Genomic DNA, 21,068 nt, shown 5'->3' with positions numbered 1-21,068 from the left:
CAGAGTCGAGTGATTTGAGTGCGAATCTGAAGACAGTGTAGGCCAGTGAAAGGGAGACAGAAGTACATGATTTTCTTAGGAGCAGTGTGAATAAGATCTTTGGGTTCAAATGCATTGTTGAGGAAGCGGTGAACATGATTGTCAAATATGTATGAAGGGAAGTTGTTTAAGGTGAACAATTTTCTAACGACTTCTAGTTCGGTATGAAAGTGTTCATAGCTGGAGCAGAGGTTGAAAATTCTGTGAAGTAAAGAGGAGATCAAGGAGCGTTTGTATTGAATGGGAATGAAACTGTGGAAATTGGTGAAGAGACCAGTGAAAGTGGGTTTACGATACATGGAGGTGGAAAACTTGCCGTTTGAGCGAGTTATTTTTACGTCAAGAAAGGGGAGCGTGTTGTCTTTTTCCAGTTCAGATGTAAAGGAGATGTTAGGATGTTGGTGGTTGAGATAGGTAAGGAAAAGAGGTATGTGATCCAATGATCGGAAGAGTAGAAAGCAATCATCAACGTAACGTTGGTAAAGAAGGGGTTTGAAGGTGGAGGGACAGTTGTGAAGCCATGAACTTTCATTGAAGGCCATAAATATGTTCGCAAATAGTGGGCCTAGGGGGCTGCCCATAGCCACACCATCAATCTGTTGATAAACTTAGCCGTTAAAGAAGAAATGACAGTTTTTGACGGAGAGGGAGAGAAGTTGAGTGAATTGTGAAGGGTCAAGGCCTTGAAACGACGTGTTATTGGAGAAGATGTGATTAGTTATTATGGCGATTGTTTCATCCACTGGGATTTTGGTGAACAATGATTTAACATCAAAGCTCGCCATCACAACGTTATTGGCGTTAATGTCACTTTGTAAAAGATCTTGGACAAAAGAGAAAGAGTCCTTGATAACATGGGAGTTGGCGGAGATTGGTGTAAGGAAAGGAATAAAGAATTTGGCTAGCTTGTAGGAGTAGTGGTCAATACTAGACAAGATTGGTCTTAGAGGGATGGAGGATTTATGAATTTTAGGGAGTCCATAAAGTATGCCGATACGTGTACCAGTGGGATAAAGTTCGTTGTATGTTTTTTCATTTATGCATTTTTTTGCCTTTAGTTTTCTCAGCAACGTCTTTACTTGATTCTCGCGTTTGAGTGTAATTTTGATGGCATCATCATTTAGAAGTTCGAGTTTCGATGTGTCCGTTAGAATTTCCATCATCTTTTTGTGGTAGTCGTTTTTATTCAGAATAACAACTCCGTTGCCTTTATCCGGTTTCAGAATGACGATGTTGTTGTCATTTCTCAGATCATTTAACGCGTTTAGTTCATTCTCCGTGTATAAGGCATTCGGTTGGCTGTAACTGCGAAAACCCGAGTAAGCTATGTCCTTTAGTTTTGCTTTAATTGAGTCAGAGAAAAAGCCAGAGGGTGTGTGGACGGGTTCTTGTTGAAGGCGATTGTAAAATTTCTCAAATGGTGTGAGGAAAGTGCACGAGTTTAGTTTGGCAGGTGGAACAGCAAAGTTGAGGTCCTTCAAAAGGATTTCTTTTTCTTTTTGGGTGATGAAACGATTTGAGAAATTGAAAACCACGTCGTCAGGGTTGATTGGGTTTGTGTTAATCTGTCCAGTGCTAAGGCGAAATATCTTGCGGTCTTGGGTGCGTTGTTGATGGCTTAGTTTTTTAGAGTTCTCACGATCAGAAACATGTTTTAGGTGAATGAAGTCAAGGTTTGAAACCAAAGATGCCAGTCTGGAATGTGCGGTCGTAGCATTAACACAAACCCAATCAACCCTGACGACGTGGTTTTCAATTTCTCAAATCGTTTCATCACCCAAAAAGAAAAAGAAATCCTTTCGAAGGGCCTCAACTTTGCTGTTCCACCTGCCAAACTAAACTCGTGCACTTTCCTCACACCATTTGAGAAATTTTACAATCGCCTTCAACAAGAACCCGTCCACACACCCTCTGGCTTTTTCTCTGACTCAATTAAAGCAAAACTAAAGGACATAGCTTACTCGGGTTTTCGCAGTTACAGCCAACCGAATGCCTTATACACGGAGAATGAACTAAACGCGTTAAATGATCTGAGAAATGACAACAACATCGTCATTCTGAAACCGCATAAAGGCAACGGAGTTGTTATTCTGAATAAAAACGACTACCACAAAAAGATGATGGAAATTCTAACGGACACATCGAAATTCGAACTTCTAAATGATGATGCCATCAAAATTACACTCAAACGCGAGAATCAAATAAAGACGTTGCTGAGAAAACTAAAGGCAAAAAAATGCATAAATGAAAAAACATACAACGAACTTTATCCCACTGGTACACGTATCGGCATACTTTATGGACTCCCTAAAATTCATAAATCCTCCATCCCTCTAAGACCAATCTTGTCTAGTATTGACCACTACTCCTACAAGCTAGCCAAATTCTTTATTCCTTTCCTTACACTAATCTCCGCCAACTCCCATGTTATCAAGGACTCTTTCTCTTTTGTCCAAGATCTTTTACAAAGTGACATTAACGCCAATAACGTTGTGATGGCGAGCTTTGATGTTAAATCATTGTTCACCAACATCCCAGTGGATGAAACAATCGCCATAATAACTAATCACATCTTCTCCAATAACACGTCCTTTCAAGGCCTTGACCGGTCACAATTCACTCAACTTCTCTCCCTTTCCGTCAAAAACTGTCATTTCTTCTTTAACGGCTAAGTTTATCAACAGATTGATGGTGTGGCTATGAGCAGCCCCCTAGGCCCACTATTTGCGAACATATTTATGGCCTTCAATGAAAGTTCATGGCTTCACAACTGTCCCTCCACCTTCAAACCCCTTCTTTACCAACGTTACGTTGATGATTGCTTTCTACTCTTCCGATCATTGGATCACATACCTCTTTTCCTTACCTATCTCAACCACCAACATCCTAACATCTCCTTTACATCTGAACTGGAAAAAGACAACACGCTCCCCTTTCTTGACGTAAAAATAACTCGCTCAAACGGCAAGTTTTCCACCTCCGTGTATCGTAAACCCACTTTCACTGGTCTCTTCACCAATTTCCATAGTTTCATTCCATTCAATACAAACGCTCCTTTATCTCCTCTTTACTTCACAGAATTTTCAACCTCTGCTCCAGCTATGAACACTTTCATACCGAACTAGAAGTCGTTAGAAAATTGTTCACCTTAAACAACTTCCCTTCATACATATTTGACAATCATGTTCACCGCTTCCTCAACAATACATTTGAACCCAAAGATCTTATTCACACTGCTCCTGAGAAAATCATGTACTTCTGTCTCCCTTTCATTGGCCTACACTGTCTTCAGATTCGCACTCAAATCACTCGACTCTGCAATGCTGCCTTTCCTCATATCAACGTTCGCTTTGTTTTTCGTTCTTCCAGGTGTCTCTCCTCCTTCATTCCTTTTAAGGATAGGGTTCCCATGCTCCTGAGATCTGGTGTTGTATACTCATTTAAGTTTCGATGCTGCTCTGCATCATATGTGGGTCAAACCACGCGTCATTTACACACCAGAATATCAGAACACTTGGGAATCTCTCCCTTAACAGGGAAGCCTTCCTTATGTCCACCACCATCTGCAGTTCTTTCTCATATAAGAAATACATCTCACCCTTCCGATTTTGATGATTTCTCAATTCTCTCTTCCTCCTCCCACAATTATGACCTTATGATTCATGAAAGCCTTCTTATATCCAAATTTAAACCCTCTCTTAACACCCAAGGCAACTCAATCCCCCTTCACCTTCTTTAATATACCGCCATTCTCACTTAACTCCGTCATCTAAACTTCCTACTCCTCTCACATGTAATTTAACACCCCATAATATATGTTTGTATTTAAAACCTCGTGTATATATATTAACTCAATTAATCTGAAGATGTCTTAAGTTAAAGACGAAACGTAATTAATAAATCCTTCTCTATTTTATTATTGTGATGGCTTTTTTAAAAGTATTATGTTGGGCTATTATGTTCATATTGAAAATTCGCTTTCCGCCTGGGAAATCTTTGGCCACGATTTTAAAAAAAGGTGTGGGGTGTTTTCTGCATGTTTGTTCTTTTAACGTTACTTCTTCTGTGCTATTTGAAGAATGAAATGTTAAAGTATGCGAAATCTAAAAGGATTTCATCCACCAAGGCTTTTTCCACGTGTTTCTGGACAGCTCTACTCTTTTTTGTTTCTTCCGCTCCGAAAATTGCTTTAGTTGCTTACCGAACCCTGTCGAATACGCCTTTGTTTAAGGATACGTTGTTGATCAATTTAGGCCTTTTGTCTATGAGTTTTGTGTGCTTTGGCTCAACGTTCAGTTGCATTGTGCTCTTTTGGATGAATTCAAATTTGCGTCGTGAAGGAACAAAGATAATGAAATCGTTAAGAATTGGAATTAGGAGGAAGGTTATGCGTTTTGCATCAAGTTTTTCAGTTTTATCTCGTTTGCAGTAAGCTTTACGATTCTCGTTCCCACGAAGAAGATTGTAGATTCATTCATTTTTGGCTTGTTTTGTCAACAACAAGAATGTGCAGCATGACAACAGCGCCTTGAATTGCTCAAATGGCCCTCGACCGTATAAATATCTCCGATGCTAATTTCATTTGAGATTTGAGTATTTTGCTGCGTTTATGGAAAGTGCAAAGAGCATTCGGTATACCGTATTATCCCATTTGAGCAAACATTTATCTCCGATTTGCAGTTTTGTCTCATCCAGCAACTGATTAATTTATGACGCATGTACATAACACCAAATATACATTATATTTATCAAGTTTTAGCTATTAATATATTGTGCTCTTTGTATTGTATGGGTCATTCGGAGTTATCTATGAATCTTGCTTACACATAACAATAGCTAATTGAAAGATGATAAATGTCTTATCGCTTTTACTTCGCAAAGTCATGTCAATTGATGCATGTGCTATAACTTTTTGAATTGACTCAAAAATCACTCTTTCCTCGTTATAAAGTACGTGGCGTGCAAAAAAAAACAAGGATGTAAAACTACGGCTCGATTACTTCTATTGCTAGGGCCTTTTCTCTTAAATGACAGCTCATGGCTATACAACAGGACAAAAAAAAGGTTTTTCGTTTGGTTTGTTTGCCTCTTTAGCAGTGCTTTTGTTCGCTCCAAATGGAGTGAACCTGTGTAATAGCGACTTCATAGTTAACGTGGGTTTAAGTTAAAACGCGCTTCATCGGGAATCATTAGAATGACAATCGCCATGATATTAGCTTCAGTCTTGAAACAAGGAAGCTGCGTTTTTACTAAAAAGTATCTTAAGTTTTATGGTTCATCTTGCACTAGTGATTCCAGTAAAAGTTGTGGCCATTCAACGCATTGATATGTTTTTGGTAGGCTTTTAGCTCTAACCAGTCAGAATTTTGGTGAGAGGGCTGTGTCGTAGCTGGATCTTTTAAACCAATTGCCATCATAGATGCATCCCAGTCTCCCATATAGATAACTAGATCCATTACAAAAACAAATTCCGAAGAAATAAGACATCTTGAGATTGCAAAATATGAATCAAAACAAGACGAGAAGTAAACTGTAAATTTTCGACTTTATTTCAAAGTCATCCTCAGACAGAATGATGTCTGGATGATGCAATCTCAAGATGTCTTGTTTCTTCGGAATTTGTTTTATATTATACTTCTTTAAATTGTCGGCTGGTCATGGTTTTTGGTCTAAACTCCGAAACACCGACTCTAATTTACATAGATCCATTACGCTTCTGGCATTGCAATGTTTAATTTGAAGTCGTGAGCGATAAAAAAAATTGTTCAGACTCCACTCTCCGTGAGGGAGAAAATGGAGAGCTTTAGCAAGAGTACCACTACGACAACGAGTCACAGTTTGTGTCATAGCTCGCTAATGCCATCGTTTACCATCCAACCTAACCTTTGCCCTGTCTCATTATCGGTAATTCATTTCTTCCGAAAATGAAATTCAACTCGTTAGGACGAAAAGAAATGGGGACACTTCGATAAAAAGATGACAGCTTTGTTGCCGTTGGAAACCGGTGTGCTTGCAACATGCAACGATGTTTATTAACATCACTGACCTGTAAATATCAGCACATATCATCTCACTCAGTTTACTACATTTTGTAGCGCGTATAGTCTTATGGAAATTTAGTCAATGTCGCTTTACAAAATACGGCAAATTTTAGGTGAGATATTTTTTTAATATAGCTGACGATTAGGTAAATGGTATGCAGGTCCGTGAATGCTTTTGACGTACGCTTTGTTTTTATAGCGCCATTTCTTGCTCTGTAATTGAAAAGAAACGATCATCTGCCGAGGTATGGATTATTTTATTTTCGTGTGTGCTTCTTGTTTCTTAAAGTTGCTGGATCAAAATAAACTTTTTTTTGCCTGAAGTGTAAAATCTACAAATATTTTGTTGTTGAATGATTTGACGATATTCGTGCTAAGCCAGCTTTAATTTCTCTTTGCAAGAGTTTTAAAAAAGCTATCGAAACGATGCTAAGCGAGCTTTTCCTCCATTAATTTCAGATGACCCGAAATAATTTTGACTCTTTTTTCCCCCGTCACTGACATTCGCGGAATGTTCAAACTCTTGTGAAGTTTCAAAACTGTATTTTTTTTATTTGCGTTATAGAATGATGAAAAAGAAATCTCAAGTTTGCAAGATGAGGTGAAAAAATGCAAAGAGGAGAAAAGGAAACTGCTTAATGAAGTCGAACAACATGATGAAAAGATTAAATTGGTATGTTTATTGATAATTATTGGACGACTTTGTGCATGATATCAAGAATTGCTCAGACCCGAGGTTAATGTTATCTGTTGAAGCAAAGTTCTTGATATCATGCAAAAGCAGAATTCAAGAATTGTTGTATCATACAATGATAAATGCAGAAGCCTTCAAGCTATTTTGTACGAAAACCACAATGTTTTTGACATGAAATAATCTTAGCGTTTTGCTTTTATTTCCTCTCCCCCCCCCGTGTTAACTAGTTGCAAATAGAGGAAATTGGTAGTTTGGATAAAGATGTTGGTAAGGAAGACGTGGAAGATTTGCTGAAGAAAAGTGACATTCGCTGTGAAGTAACTGAAAGAAAAATGGGCGAAGAAATTGAAGTCTTAAAAGACAGTCTTGCAGCTGTTATTTCGGAAAAGGAAAATATGATAATTGAAAATAAAAAACTTTTAATCGAAATTAAAACGTGTAAATCGGAGATGAGTCTGTTGAAGGAAACGTTAAGGTCAAGTGAGTGCATGTTGAAAGACAGCGAAGCTCGTGCACTTAAACTCGAAGCAGAATGCGAGAAGAAATTGAAAGAAAAGGAAAATTTAAGCAGCGATTTATCTGAAATGACCACGGAGCTTATTCAAAAGCAATCCAACATCAAAGATCGTATATCTAGTATATCTAGTGGGGTAAGACTTGAGGAAGATTTACTTAAAGCTACTATAAACTATGAGCAGACCACAGCAGTGCTGAAGGAAACAATGAAAACTTTACAAGATGCGCAACTAACTTTAGAAGAGAAGACCAAAGCACTTCAAAGATTAGAAGAAAATTTAAAAACTGCAGATAGTTATTCAGACGAGAAGGAGACGTTTCTGTTAAATTTGAAAGAAAAGGATGCGCTCATAGACGAGAAATCATCTTTAATTATAAAACAGACCGCGGAGTTAGAAACGTTGGTGGAATCAAAAAAGGAGTTGATCAAAAAACATGAACTCTGCGAACAACGGTTGAAAGAAGAGTTTGACAATCAGATCGAATTCATTCGCGAAGCAGTGAACGAGAAAGAAAAAGAGTTGAGTCGTGTTCAGCAAGATGAAGTGAACGCGCTTTTGTTCAAATTACAAGACAAACAAGAGGAAGGCGAGAGTAACGAGAGAGAAAGAATGCGTCTGAACAAATTGATCGGAGAAAACGCGTCGCAAATTTGCGAACTTAAAGACTGTGTCGCGGAGAAGACCCAAAAGCACGAGGATATTATAAATGAAAATGTGGAGTTGAATGAACGAATTACGCAAATGGAGTCGGTGATGGAAAGTTTGAACGACGATTTGAACGTAAAAGAGTCACGTATAGTTGATTTGGAATCAAAATTGAAGATGGAAATTGGCAGTGCTGGTGAGTCTGATGCGACGGACGAGAAAGATACACTCGTGGCGGAAAAGGATGAGCTTCAGATGGAGTTGCTTCGTGTACAAAACGAATTAGTTTGCGTAAGGGAGGAGTTGCGTTCGAAAAATGAAGATGTTGTCGAAAGCATGAATAGCAAACATACAATTGAAGTTGATGAGCTGAATAATCGGATTTGTGTCTTGAAAAAAGATTTGGAAAGCATAACCTTGCAGAAGGGTGGTGTCGAGAAAGAATTGGTGTTGAGTCGTCAAAAAAACGAGCTTTTGAACGAAATGAATAAACGAGAAACTTCTGATACTGTTGATGAAAATGAGATGAAAAATGATAGTTTGGATACTCAGTCAATAGAGGCACGGTCGCGGTTTCAGTTTAGCTTTTTCTTTGCCTATTCTGATTACTTGTGCTTGCAAACATTAGCAAGAATACTTAAAACAAAAGACCACTCGGAGACAGTATGTAACCCCGTCGAAGATTGCTATTACCTAGGTATTTGAAAGTAGTTATGCACGACCTCCCGGTATGAAGTAATAATCCATGAACTTTTTTTACCATAATTTCGTAAAAGCACCATCGCTAATGTGCATTTACAGTCAAATCGGATGTTGTGTTCCACTGAACGTTGCAACATACCTGTCAATTTAGCAATATTCATTAGCTTATTCCAAACACAATTGCAATTTGAAGTTTTTCCCGTGCTGTACTGTTGATACTTCTCATCATGTAATTCACACAAAAAAATTAAACAATTTTTTTTACCAAATCGAGAACGTGTTGTTGATTTATCGGGGCAAGGCGAAACATTCAAAAGCATTGCTTCCTAATTGGGAATATGAAACAGAACAGCCTCGAAAATTATAAAAAATACAGCTTCGAGCTCGATTGTTTTGAATGCTTCCGCCCCACAATCGTACGCATTTCGAAATGCCTTGTAGATGACCAGATTGTCGTTAGGAGGAACAGCGATGAACAAAACAAGATTTACGTCTTTGTATGCAACTCTTATTTTTGCATTCAGTAAATTTTGAATGTACGGAATCGCTTCTTTTATCTTACATATAAATTCATGAAACAATGCAAACGGTTTCTCGGAAAAAAAAAACTAGTATAGCGTCCGCCTAATTACGGTAACACTATCTGAAACCTGTTTTCCATTACTTCTACAAGAGAATGTTTAGCTACTTCAGCGCAAGAAAGGTGCAGTTCGCTAGAGCTAGTTGCGTTTGGAATCAGCCAATCAGTATTGCTAAAGTGACCGGTATGTTACAATGTTCAGGGGAACACAACATTTGGTTTGATTGTAATGTAAACGACGAGTTTTTTGAAAACAGACATGTTTCGACATCTCATGATGCCATGTTCAGTGTGAGTGAATAATTACATAAATAATACAAAGTTTATAGAAAAGGAATTTGATACAGTGACATAAATATGGATAAATTATAACAATAATAAGGAAATGATAGGAATTAATGGGTAGCGTGTCACAAACTAAATATTGTGATGAATCTAAAAACTTGAACATTGAGGTCATGGTTAGTTTTGTTAATGTGGAGTGCTTTTTTGATTTTAAGGGAGAATGAGGTGTCTGCGGTGTCGATAATTATGAAGCAAGAGGGTTAAAAGTTGGTTTTATGAAGGAGATTTAGGAAGGTAACGGTAGATATGAGAGTTTTTGCCTGTTGTGGTATGTTCCCTGATTCTGGTGGATAAATGGCACCTTCTCAAATCTCATTCATGTAAAACCAACTATTCACCCTCCTGCTTCAATATCATCGACACTGCAGACACCTCTTTCTCCCTTAAAATCAAAGAAGCACTCCACATTAACAAAACTAACCCTTGACCTCAATGTTCAAGTTTTTAGACTCAACACAATATTTAGTTTGTTACACGCTCCCCATTGATTTATCTCATTTCCTTATTATTGTTATAAGTTATCCATATTTATATATTTATGTTACTGTATCGTTTTACATTTATATAAACTTTGTATTAGTTATGTAATTCTTCACTCATACTAAAGATGGCATCATGACGTGTCGAAACATGTCTATTTTCAAAACCTCGTCGTTTACATTAAATGAACCTTTTTTCCACCGTTTTACTAGTTCAGTTTATCTTATTAGCCTGTCTGATTTCCTCGTAAATGAAGGGAACCATCGAATTAACTTGTAAAAAAACTGTATTGTCAAACCAGAGTACCTTTTCTACGAAATCATCCAGAATCCATCTCTGAGACGCGTGGTCTCAACCACAAAAATTGTGAGGCGTCAAAACGTTTTTGAGATCATTGTAATAATTTTCACATTTCTATCTGTTTCGTGTCATTTACTTATTTCATTTCAATTCACCGTCACTTACACAGGTTTCATGTCCAATGTGCCGCGCGCGTGATAAGGCTGGGAACGAGCGACGGGATAGTGAAATATTCAAAGCGATACTCGGCGATTTCAAAGAACAGATTGGAACTGACGATGTTGCAAAGGTTTGTGACCCATGTTGCTGCATGTTAACCGTTGTGTTCCACAATTGCTCTTTGCCACGAGTCTTTTTCTTGTGCCTAACTTGTTTTACTTATAAAAATACGATGGTAGTACCATTGTTGCATCAATTTCTATTGCTTCAGTAAGACGAATTGACAACGTATTTACCTAATTAAAATTCAGCTATTTAAATTCAACAGTCGTATTACAAGTAGTACGACTTTGCACGGCCTCTGTGCTGGTGTTGCATCCTGCGCAATTGAATTCATATACCACCATAGATTTAATTGAATCAGGGATTGGGTCTTTGAATGAGAATAGGTTTTCGATTTTGAATGATGTGAAAATTAGTCGAATGTCAATATCTGTGCAGAAGCGTTTCATAATGTTTGTAAGTCTGCGTTGTGTATGTCGTGAGTAATGTCCAACCTTTGGTTGGTATTCAACCCATTGTCATTGCCAAAGCAATATAAAGGCATGCAATACGTATTTGCACTAAATTTATATGATTTAGAACAAGTTGACATCATTCTAAAATTTTGTATGACCTCCTTTTGCTTTTGAAACTGCTATAACTCTGTTAGTCAAAGATTGATTGAATTGCATTTATTCCTCTTCAATACAGGCACTTAGATTTCTCATTTTTTCAACGTCCAACATACACCAGCTGCATGCTTGTTTCTGTATTCTTCAAATTTCATATCATTCTAACGTGGATAAAAAGTCTTAGTCCAATCAATATTTCGTTTGAGTTTACAATAAATAATGTTTTATGAGTTGCGAAAATGCACAAATTTAAGAGATTTGAATATTTACATTGCATATTGGTAATGACGCTCACATTCTGTCTAGTTATTTGCCGTACGATGTTAAAGTACCCGCAGCAAACCAGATCACTTCGTGCACACGTTACGGCGAAACAGATGATAAAAAGAGAAAAATGAAGAAATAAAAGGTCAATTATTACATGGCAAGCGTCACTTCCGGAAAAATGCATGCTTTGATTGGCTCAGAAACATTTTTGCCGGTCCATTATTTTCCCGTAATCGAGCACTGTCTAAAACGCGTAATTTTACAGTCAAATGTAAACAAACTTCGTAATGCAAACTGCAAAACGCAAAATAAACGAAACAAAGAAACATTTACGAATGTGATTCGAAGGAAAAACACTTGGAAAACAGTTTTACTATCCAGACGATATAATTTGAAACGATTTATTTTTTATGGACGAAAATCAGAAAAGTGAAAGCCAACCGGTATGAAGCAGCAAGGACGAGAAAGAAAGCAAGCTTCATTTCACGTCAAATAATGCCATATAATAAACCTTTTAATAACCTCGCTTTTTCGGTCTTAACTGAGAAATATGGGACCTCTGTCTATTTGTACAAACCTCGCCCTACGTGCTCGGTCTGTACGGAAAAACTTCGGTCCGATATTTCTCCGTAAAGACCTCGCGCTCGGTTATTAAGGGCTTATTAATTGCTCTGAGTAATGAAGGTTGGACACAGCGCATATAAATGCGTAGAAGACCAAGATGTCGAAGGGTCCTGTACAACAAAACGCAGGTTCCGGGAATCAGGATCTTCTTTTACCAAACAACATCTAGGAGACTGGGGGCTACCTTTTTGAAAGAGAAACTGTTAAGGAATTCTTTTTGAATACAGATACGGTTGGGGTTATTCAGATTGCATGACATCGAAAAAAAATATGTAAATTAAAACCATTGAAAAGAACAGATTTACGTGCAGCTATTTTAGGTGTATGTCCCGGTAGGTGTAGTATGTACTCATAATTTCCTTAAGACCCACAAGCTTAGTTCCTAATGAATGGAGTGCTGTGAACTTTGCCCGAAGCAATCAGTATAAAGACATGTAAATAATTAGAGAGTTTTTGAGTGAGAGTTGTGAGTATGTCCAATAAAATTGTCGAAAGATACAGTCTCCAGAGTGTTATTGAACCAGCAACTGGAAAGCGGAGAGGAGTTTTCCAACAGGAACAATACATTGAGATCTCATCTTTACGCTGCAGAAATACTACTAACATCCGGTCAACAGTGCATACAACACGAGAGAAATCAATGGCCGTTTTTATGCTTAAGACAGTTAATATCATGCGTCTTAAGACGGACGACGTAAGACGGATTTCTTTGGTGCGTGGCTTAAACTTGTCGGAACGATAAAAACGGTCACAAGACGAGTCAAACCGTCTTCATTCTTGACAGTTGACATAACTGGACGTATCATGTAAGAAAGATCAGAGTAGTAATTATAAATGCATAATAGAAGAAAAACATGTCAATCAAATGTCAGTGAAATATACATATCGAAGGCGAAAAATCTTGTTTTTATTCCGTACAAAGATTTGTGAGCATATATTCCGAACGATCATTAAATGGCGCCCAACGTGGGGCCGGTAAGTAAGTATACGACGGTATTATAGAACAGCTTCATTCGAAAACCAAAGAAATGTCGAAGGATAATATTGAACGACTTCGCGCCAAACGAGGCGGTTATCGTGGCGTGTGTACAAGGCTTGTAAAAGAAGCACTCGAGCTTCTGGATACCACTGAAGTAGACATCGAACGATGTAATGTCATCGCTGAACAACTCGAGAGTAAGATGAAGATCTTAGACGAAATAAACGACGAAATCATTGGGATATGCGATGTAACGGATATTGAACACGAAATTGAAGAAGCAGCCGCCGTCTCGGATAGAATTCTAAGCACTAGACGTAAAATCGAAGCAGCAAGAAAACCGGAGATTTGTCAAGAAACTATAAAAAGAAGGCAAATTCCTACACCACAAGTCGAACAGATTCCTTTAGTGGTAGAAACAGCACGCACGAGTAACACAACGATAAGCAACGATGAGAATAACACGAACACGGATGCTGTTAATACGAACACGAAATGCGGTGAACACGAACACGAATGCGGTTAATACGAACACGAATACGGTCTATACGAACACGAATACGGTCTATACGAACACGAATGCTATTGATACGATTACGAATGAAGTGATTAATACGAATTCTACGATTTTGAATGCCCCTATCAGAACAACACCAGCGATAATGATGCCAAAGCTTCCCAAACTTCAATTGCCAAAATTCAGTGGAAAGATCACAGAATGGAACGCCTTTTGGGACTTATACTATGCTACGACTCACAGCAACGAGAGTATGTCTAAGGTAAACAAATTCAATTACCTATTCTCATTACTTGAGGGTAGTGCAGCTCGTTCGATTAAGGGACTTACCTTAACATCCGCAAATTATGACGCAGCAATTGCGATTCTGCAAGATAGATTTGGTCCAACCCAACAGGTCATTTCCGCACATATGGATCAAATCCTACAAATATCTGCATGTTCTGAAAATCGTACCGGGCAATTGAGATATGTTTTCGATCAAATAAGTGTTCAAGTGCGAGGACTTGATTCGCTTGGGGTATCTGCAAACCAGTACGGCAGTCTGCTAATACCAATTATTATGTCCAAACTACCGAGTGAAATAAGATTGCAGGTAGCACGAAAAGCTACTGGTGATGTTTGGCAAATTGACGAGTTGCTCAAAACCATAAAGTTTGAAGTTGAGGCACGTGAAATGAGCGAGTCATCGCGTTCGATTGAAAAACCCCAGAACAAAGATAAGCCCAACAAGCCATCGACAGCTGGAACATTTGTAGTGACAAAAAATGATAAAGACGGTGCCTGTAGCTTCAAGGTAAAATGCGTATACTGTCAAGGATCACATTATTCAGCATCTTGTGAAGATGTAAAGGGAAGGGAAGCCCGAGTTAAAATTCTAAGGGACTCCAACCGTTGCTTTATTTGCCTGAAAAAGGGACACCAAGCAAGCAAGTGTATCGTCACAAGAAAATGTCGACATTGTTCCGGGAGGCATCACCAATCTATTTGCAGCAATCCTGCTACCAACAGTCAGGGTGTCCAAAATGAGAAAGCAATTGATGACACCAATCCACAGAAAGTATCAGAAGGTGTAAACTCTCCAACCACAACAGCTGTCACACGAACTGTCAAGGGAAGTGTTCTTTTGCAGACGGCCAGAGCTCTCGTATCAAATGGATCAAAATCGGTTCCAGCACGAATTCTCTTTGACACTGGAAGCCAAAGGTCTTACATTCGAAGGTCACTTCAAGGCCGGTTATGGTTAAATTCAATTGGTAAGGAGACACTTCAATTAAATACCTTTGGCCAAAGCAAGAGTAAACGTGAAAGCTGCGAAGTGTTCAAGGTGAGCATTGCAAACAAGAGTGGAGGTGAGGTAGTAGAGATAGCAATCGCATTTCCAACAATATGTGCACCACTTCCTACAAGGATAAATATAGACGAATATCCACATCTCCATGGTTTAGAACTTGCAGACTTTGATTCTTCTGATAACAATGGTAGCTGTGATTCAATGGACATCTTGATAGGAGGTGATCATTATTGGGACGTAGTCACAGGTGATGTCGTACGAGGAGAAAATGGTCCAACAGCGATGAGCAGCAAATTGGGATGGCTTTTGTCTGGATGGTCATCACAAAAATCAGACGGACATACTCTGAACAGCCTCATTTTAGCAGCCGACTGCCTTGATAATTCTACTGTCGTAACCGATAGGGTTGAGTTAACAATATCATTGAAGCGTTTTTGGGAAACTGAGAACGTTGGCATTGACTCCTTTGACTCGGAGAACTCACCCGAGGAACAAGATTTTGTGCGAAATATTCAATTCGCTGGAACACGCTACGAAGTTGGTCTGCCGTGGAAAAATGATCATGTGCAAATTGATGACGATTACGAACTCTGTCATAATAGATTGAGATCATTGCATCGAAAATTGCTAAAGGATCCACAAAATCTTGAAGAATTTTAATAATGGTATTACTGAACAATTGGCAGCAGGAATAGTCAAATGGGTTCCGGCATCTGATAAGGATCGTGGTAAAATTCACTATCTTCCCCATCATTGTGTCATACGAAAGGATAAGGTTACTACGAAGCTACGCGTTGTATATGATGGATCTGCTACAACGAACTTGCGTAACTTTTCACTAAACGATTGCTTACTGACCGGGCCGAACCTCATTCCACAAATCTTTGATTTGCTCGTCAAATTTCGACACAACAAGATTGGGCTAGTTGCTGACATTGAGAAAGCATTCTTAATGATTGGAATTGACAAAGAAGATAGAGACATGCTTCGTTTTTTGTGGCTAAGGGACGCTAGGGATCCTCATTCAGAAGTATTAAAGCTAAGGTTTTGTCGATTGGTTTTTGGTCTACGACCTTCGCCAGCAATTCTAGGAGCTACTATCAACTATCATTTGAAGACACACGAGAAGCAGGAGCCAGAAACTGTTGAACACTTGAAAAATTCTCTGTATGTCGATGATTTTGTGTCCGGTGCTGAAACCGATGAAACCGCTTTGCAAATATACAAGGGAACAAAGCAGTTGATGGCCAAGGGTGGATTCAACTTGCGAAAATGGAACTCGAATTCCAGTAACGTAGTGAAGTCTATCGAAGCGTTAGAAGGTAAAAAGAATTTGAGCTTGATTAGTGACAAGTCAAGCGTTACTCAAGATGATCAGTCCTTTACAAAGTTCACAATTGCAAAAGAGTCACTGCTCACGGAACCCACTCAAGTCAAAGTACTAGGAATGGTGTGGGATACGGTGGAGGACACATTTCTATTCAATTTGACTGAAATAATCGAGTACGCCAATTCATTACCTGTTACAAAGCGATCGTTGTTGAAATGGTCATCTAAAATCTTCGATCCCCTTGGATTCTTGTCTCCCTTTACGATAAGGCTCAAAATTCTGTTTCAAATCATGTGCTTGGATAGACTGGGATGGGACTGTGAACTGCATGGCAATCTGCGTGAACAGTGGAACGTTTTATTGTCAGAGTTAAGGTTTCTAAATGATGTTCGTGTACCGAGGTGCTATTATCTACTCCAACCGAAATACTTTACTGCACAAGTTCATGGATTCAGTGATGCATCTGAAAGTGCAATTGGTGCTGTTGTCTATGTAAGAACAGTCTATGAGAATGGTACCATCGACGTGAAATTAATCGCTTCAAAGACAAAGGTGGCACCAGTGAAAAAGCAAACGATTCCCCGTTTAGAGCTGGTGGCAACGACTGTACTAGCGAAGTTAGTAGAGTCTTTGTTAAAGGCACTCAAGTGGAGTCTGGAAGTTTTTTATTGGGTTGACTCGATGACAGGACTTCACTGGATACGAAACGATCGAGCATGGAAACCATTCGTGCAGCATCGAGTGAACAAGATTCGAAGTATTTCGTTGACGGAATCTTGGAACTTTTGTCGTGGATCACTTAATCCTGCAGATTTACCCTCACGAGGTATTTCTGGGCAACTACTTTCGAATTCTTCCTTATGGTTCAATGGACCCAAATTCTTGGCAAGGGGCGAAGAAGAGTGACCAAAACGTCCAGTTGGCAACCTCTCACAAAGTGACGAAGTTCTGAGGGAAATTGTGAAAGAGCATCCGAATGTCGTTATAGCTCCATGAAGCAACTTCTTCGAACAACTGCTTATGTAATGAGATTCATCAACATGTTAAAGAAGATGCCACGGTGCGAGCGAACAACAAACAAACTCACAACCTCAGAAGAACTAAGCTCAGACGAAATAAGGAAGGCGCAGCTGCTGTGGATAAGGTCTATTCAACAACTATCTTTTGAAAAGGAAATATTATTCCTACTGTCAAAGAAGGTGAATTCTTCAATACCCATTTATGTTAAGCAATTTGGGCTATTTCTTGACGGTGATCACGTGCTGCGGTGCCATGGGAGACTGAAGAATTCATCGCTGAATCTGGAGAGCAAAAATCCTGTATTGCTTCCAAAGGAATCAAGATTTGTGGAGTTATTAATATGCGAGGTTCACCACAATGTGAAGCACAGCGGTATTCGTGATACACTAACAACCATTAGAGAGCATTTTTGGATAATCCGTGGTCGAGAAGCAGTAAAGAAAATCGTCAGGAAATGTGTCGTTTGTCGTAAAGCCGAAGGTCTTCCTTATGGGGGAACGCCTCCTCCAGATCTTCCTGTTAGCAGAGTGTCGGATGATCCCCCTTTCACAAACGTAGGTTTGGACTTTGCCGGACCTTTGTTCGTACGAGAGAGTTGTGAAAGGAATAATTTGTCAATAATCCAACAAAGGTGTATATTCTATTGTTTACGTGTGCGTCTACTAGAGCCATTCATCTGGAGCTCACTCCTTCCTTAAGCGTTCCAGCCTTTCTCCGCGCGTTCCGCAGATACGCTAGTCGACGAGCACTGCCAGCTCTTCTTATATCCGATAATGCTAAGACTTTCCGAGCTGCATGCTTAGAAATTCGCAAGTTATGTCGTTCTGAGGAAGTGTTACGCTATCTTGCAAACCATCAGATTACATGGCAATTTATCGTCGAAAAGGCCCCTTGGTGGGAGGCTTCTGGGAACGTTTGATTCGAAGCGTGAAACGTCCGTTGCGAAAGGTAGTTGGTAGAACCAATCTAACCTACGACGAGTTGCATACTATTGTGATTGAAATCGAGGGCGTAATAAATGCACGACCCCTAACCTACGTGTACGATGATGAAGAAGCTGTATCTCTTCCGCTAAGCCCGTCGCACTTGGTGTATGGAAGACGAATAACGACCATGCCAAACAGTGAGCACTTTGAAATTCAGAGCACCTATCAATCTTTGACGAGAAAGGCGAAACATCACAAAAATTTACTGCAACGTTTTACTCTTCAATGGAGAAACGAGTATCTTTTAGCCTTACGAGAGCAATACACTTCAAAATCAAGAGGTAATCAAAATCCCGAAATAGCAGTGGGAGATATCGTCATTATTCGCAACGATCAAACAAAACGTATCTTTTGGAAGGTGGCGAAAGTTGAACAATTGTTACAAGGTGACGATGGAATTACACGAGCTGCACAAGTCAGAGTCCTTCGTGGAGACTCTAGTCATTCACACTTGTTACGACGTTCTATCAGGCAACTTATTCCAATTGAGGTTCATCAGGAAGAAGACATTAACGAAAGAGTAGAGAACGATAAGAAAGGCGAAAAAGAACAAGTCCTTCGTCCAACTGATCGACCACAACGCAGCGCGGGAATAACAGGACAATTGCGAAGATTGCAGAATACAAACAAGTTCTAAATAACTGTACATTCTTAGCTAAAAATAGTTTTGTTTTTTTTGTTTTGTTTGTTGACAACATTTTATTATGTCAACACTGGGGAGTGTAAGAAAGATCAGAGTAGTAATTATAAATGCATAATAGAAGAAAAACATGTCAATCAAATGTCAGTGAAATATACATATCGAAGGCGAAAACATCTTGTTTTTATTCCGTCCAAAGATTTGTGAGCATATATTCCGAACGATCATTAAATATCATCTGTCCAGACGTCTATTAACAGTTTTAAGCATAAAAACGGCCAATGAGTATATTAACATCTAAAAGGAGACGATGGAAGAACATTGTCTAGATCTCGGCTTTTACCTTGCTAAACACGAGTGGATACATACATCTGACGTGCCTATATTTGTTTATTCAGGATAAGCTTGTGGAGGAGTTAAGACATGCGTTGATCGCTGATCAAGACGTATTGGAGCAAAAGCAGTTCGTTTTGGACGAGAAGGAGATAGAAATACTCGCAAAAGACGAAGCTATTGCTCGACTGGAAACGGAAAATGCTGACTTGATCAAAAAATATGAATTAATCATAGCTGATTCCAATGGTCAAATAACCTATTTTAAACAAAAAGGTATGACCCGCCGTGATTGTATGTCATAGTTTGTACAAAACTTGAATGTCGTTGAATTTAAGTCGAAATTTAATTTCGCCTTTCCTCTTTTACAAAAAATGTAATGATTGGCATACTTTGAGATATTTTTCGACTGTTATTGGTTGATAGTAATGCAGTTTATTTGTAATTGCACTGTGGAAAAGCATAATTGCCCTGTAAATACCGTAACCTGATTGGCTAAAAACCACTGAAAGCCAATATATCTTAAAGTATGTTATTATTTATAAGTTGTAGTATAGTTACCCGTGCAATTACGTCTAAACATGCACTTTTGAGTTTTTAAAGACTGAAAATAGCGCTCGTCCTTCGAACTCGAAACTACTACTACCTATACTAATTGCTACATGACTACAGGAATTACGAAGAATCAAATCGCAAATATACTCTTGCCAGTACATTTTGTGCTTCAAAAAATTGCTGATTACGCGTGCAATGCATATGATGATAGACTCTTTTTTTCCTTTGTTTTATTTAAATGTGTATTTGCTGTGGAGTACAACCGCTATCCCCCTATCCCTATCCGCAATTTAGGACATTGTTCTCTCCGGGTACGATTCTTATCATATTAAAGAGTGGCATTTACAAATCAACAAATTCATTTGATTCAGAGGATGAAATGAAACAAAATTACGTCGAGCGTGAACGCTCCCTGGATGAACTGACTGTCGAGAAGAACGCGCTTCTTGAAATGATCAACGATGGGGAAAACGATATAAACAAAGAACGAATTACATCGCTCAATGATGAACTTAAAGTAAGTTGTGACCGAATTGCGGAACTTGAGAAACATAAATGCAGCTACAGCTGAAAGATGCAAAGTGAGTTTTAACGAGGGCCATAAGGCTAATTTTATTATTTAAGTAATTATTTACTCGTATTAACGGTGAAAGCGGTAAATTTTTTATTTCAATGTTAGCTCATCGAGAGCTCTTTGTCATAGAATTCAAGATTTCCTTCCTGGGGAAGCTGTTGTTGTTCAAAACATGACTATGCCGTTTAATTCTCAACTAGGCGAGATCACAACCCTTAAAGGTCGCTGCGACATGGATACAGTAACCATGACTGAATTGAAGCAAGTTTTGAAGGAGCAAGAAGATCACATCGGCCAGTTAGAGGCGATGCTTTATTCATGCTGCATACGCACAAGATTGTCAAAACTCTTTGTTCTTGTTATTTTTATTGATAATTGTGCTTATTGCAGTTTGAAAGTGAGGACACATTTATGCTTATCCTTATCTCGCCAGTGAGGCCAGGCTTAAACACTTTTAGTTGCATTGTCGCAGATCTGCAGCGATCGCCAGAGGCGTAACTAGAACGTTAATTGTGTGTGGGGATGGGGTGCATATTCATAAAATCCGTTGTTCTTTACTGATGAAATTGAATTGAGTTTCAAAAGAAATCAGTCGGGCGAAACTGACTATAAGAATATTTACCCCCCATTTAACGTTCTAGTTACACCTCTGGCAATCGCGAAAGCAGGTGAGAAAATTCGCCACGATGTAACACGATATCACGAATTTGATAAATGTTATCCATATAAAGCGTTTCTGTATTTGTATCGTATAAGTGACTTGATTCTGAAG

General features: G+C 38.8%; 4 protein-coding genes across 4 annotated transcripts; 3 read left to right on the top strand and 1 right to left on the bottom strand.

Annotated features, from left to right (window-relative positions):
- Window positions 1–647: 647 nt before the first annotated feature.
- On the bottom strand, window positions 648–1,202 carry LOC124435142. The gene has a single exon (XM_046985091.1). It carries the CDS (start codon window positions 1,200–1,202, stop codon window positions 648–650), a length of 555 nt encoding a protein of 184 aa, XP_046841047.1.
- A 537-nt stretch (window positions 1,203–1,739) lies between these two features.
- LOC124435141 lies at window positions 1,740–2,711 on the top strand. Its single transcript, XM_046985090.1, has one exon. It carries the CDS (start codon window positions 1,740–1,742, stop codon window positions 2,709–2,711), a length of 972 nt encoding a protein of 323 aa, XP_046841046.1.
- Window positions 2,712–5,066: 2,355 nt separating this feature from the next.
- On the top strand, window positions 5,067–8,642 carry LOC124435140 (kinesin-related protein 4-like). Its single transcript, XM_046985089.1, has 3 exons — window positions 5,067–5,192; window positions 6,646–6,753; window positions 7,002–8,642. The coding sequence occupies exons 1-3, from the start codon at window positions 5,067–5,069 to the stop codon at window positions 8,640–8,642; spliced, it is 1,875 nt and encodes a 624-aa protein (XP_046841045.1).
- A 1,864-nt stretch (window positions 8,643–10,506) lies between these two features.
- Window positions 10,507–19,472, top strand: LOC124435139. Its single transcript, XM_046985087.1, has 2 exons — window positions 10,507–10,633; window positions 19,233–19,472. The coding sequence occupies exons 1-2, from the start codon at window positions 10,526–10,528 to the stop codon at window positions 19,470–19,472; spliced, it is 348 nt and encodes a 115-aa protein (XP_046841043.1). The 5' UTR covers window positions 10,507–10,525.
- The last annotated feature ends 1,596 nt before the right edge of the window (window positions 19,473–21,068 follow it).

The sequence above is a fragment of the Xenia sp. Carnegie-2017 genome, unplaced genomic scaffold, assembly GCF_021976095.1.
Source record: "Xenia sp. Carnegie-2017 unplaced genomic scaffold, XeniaSp_v1 HiC_scaffold_14, whole genome shotgun sequence".
NCBI lineage: Eukaryota > Metazoa > Cnidaria > Anthozoa > Malacalcyonacea > Xeniidae > Xenia > Xenia sp. Carnegie-2017.
This window is presented reverse-complemented; position numbering and strand designations above follow the sequence as displayed.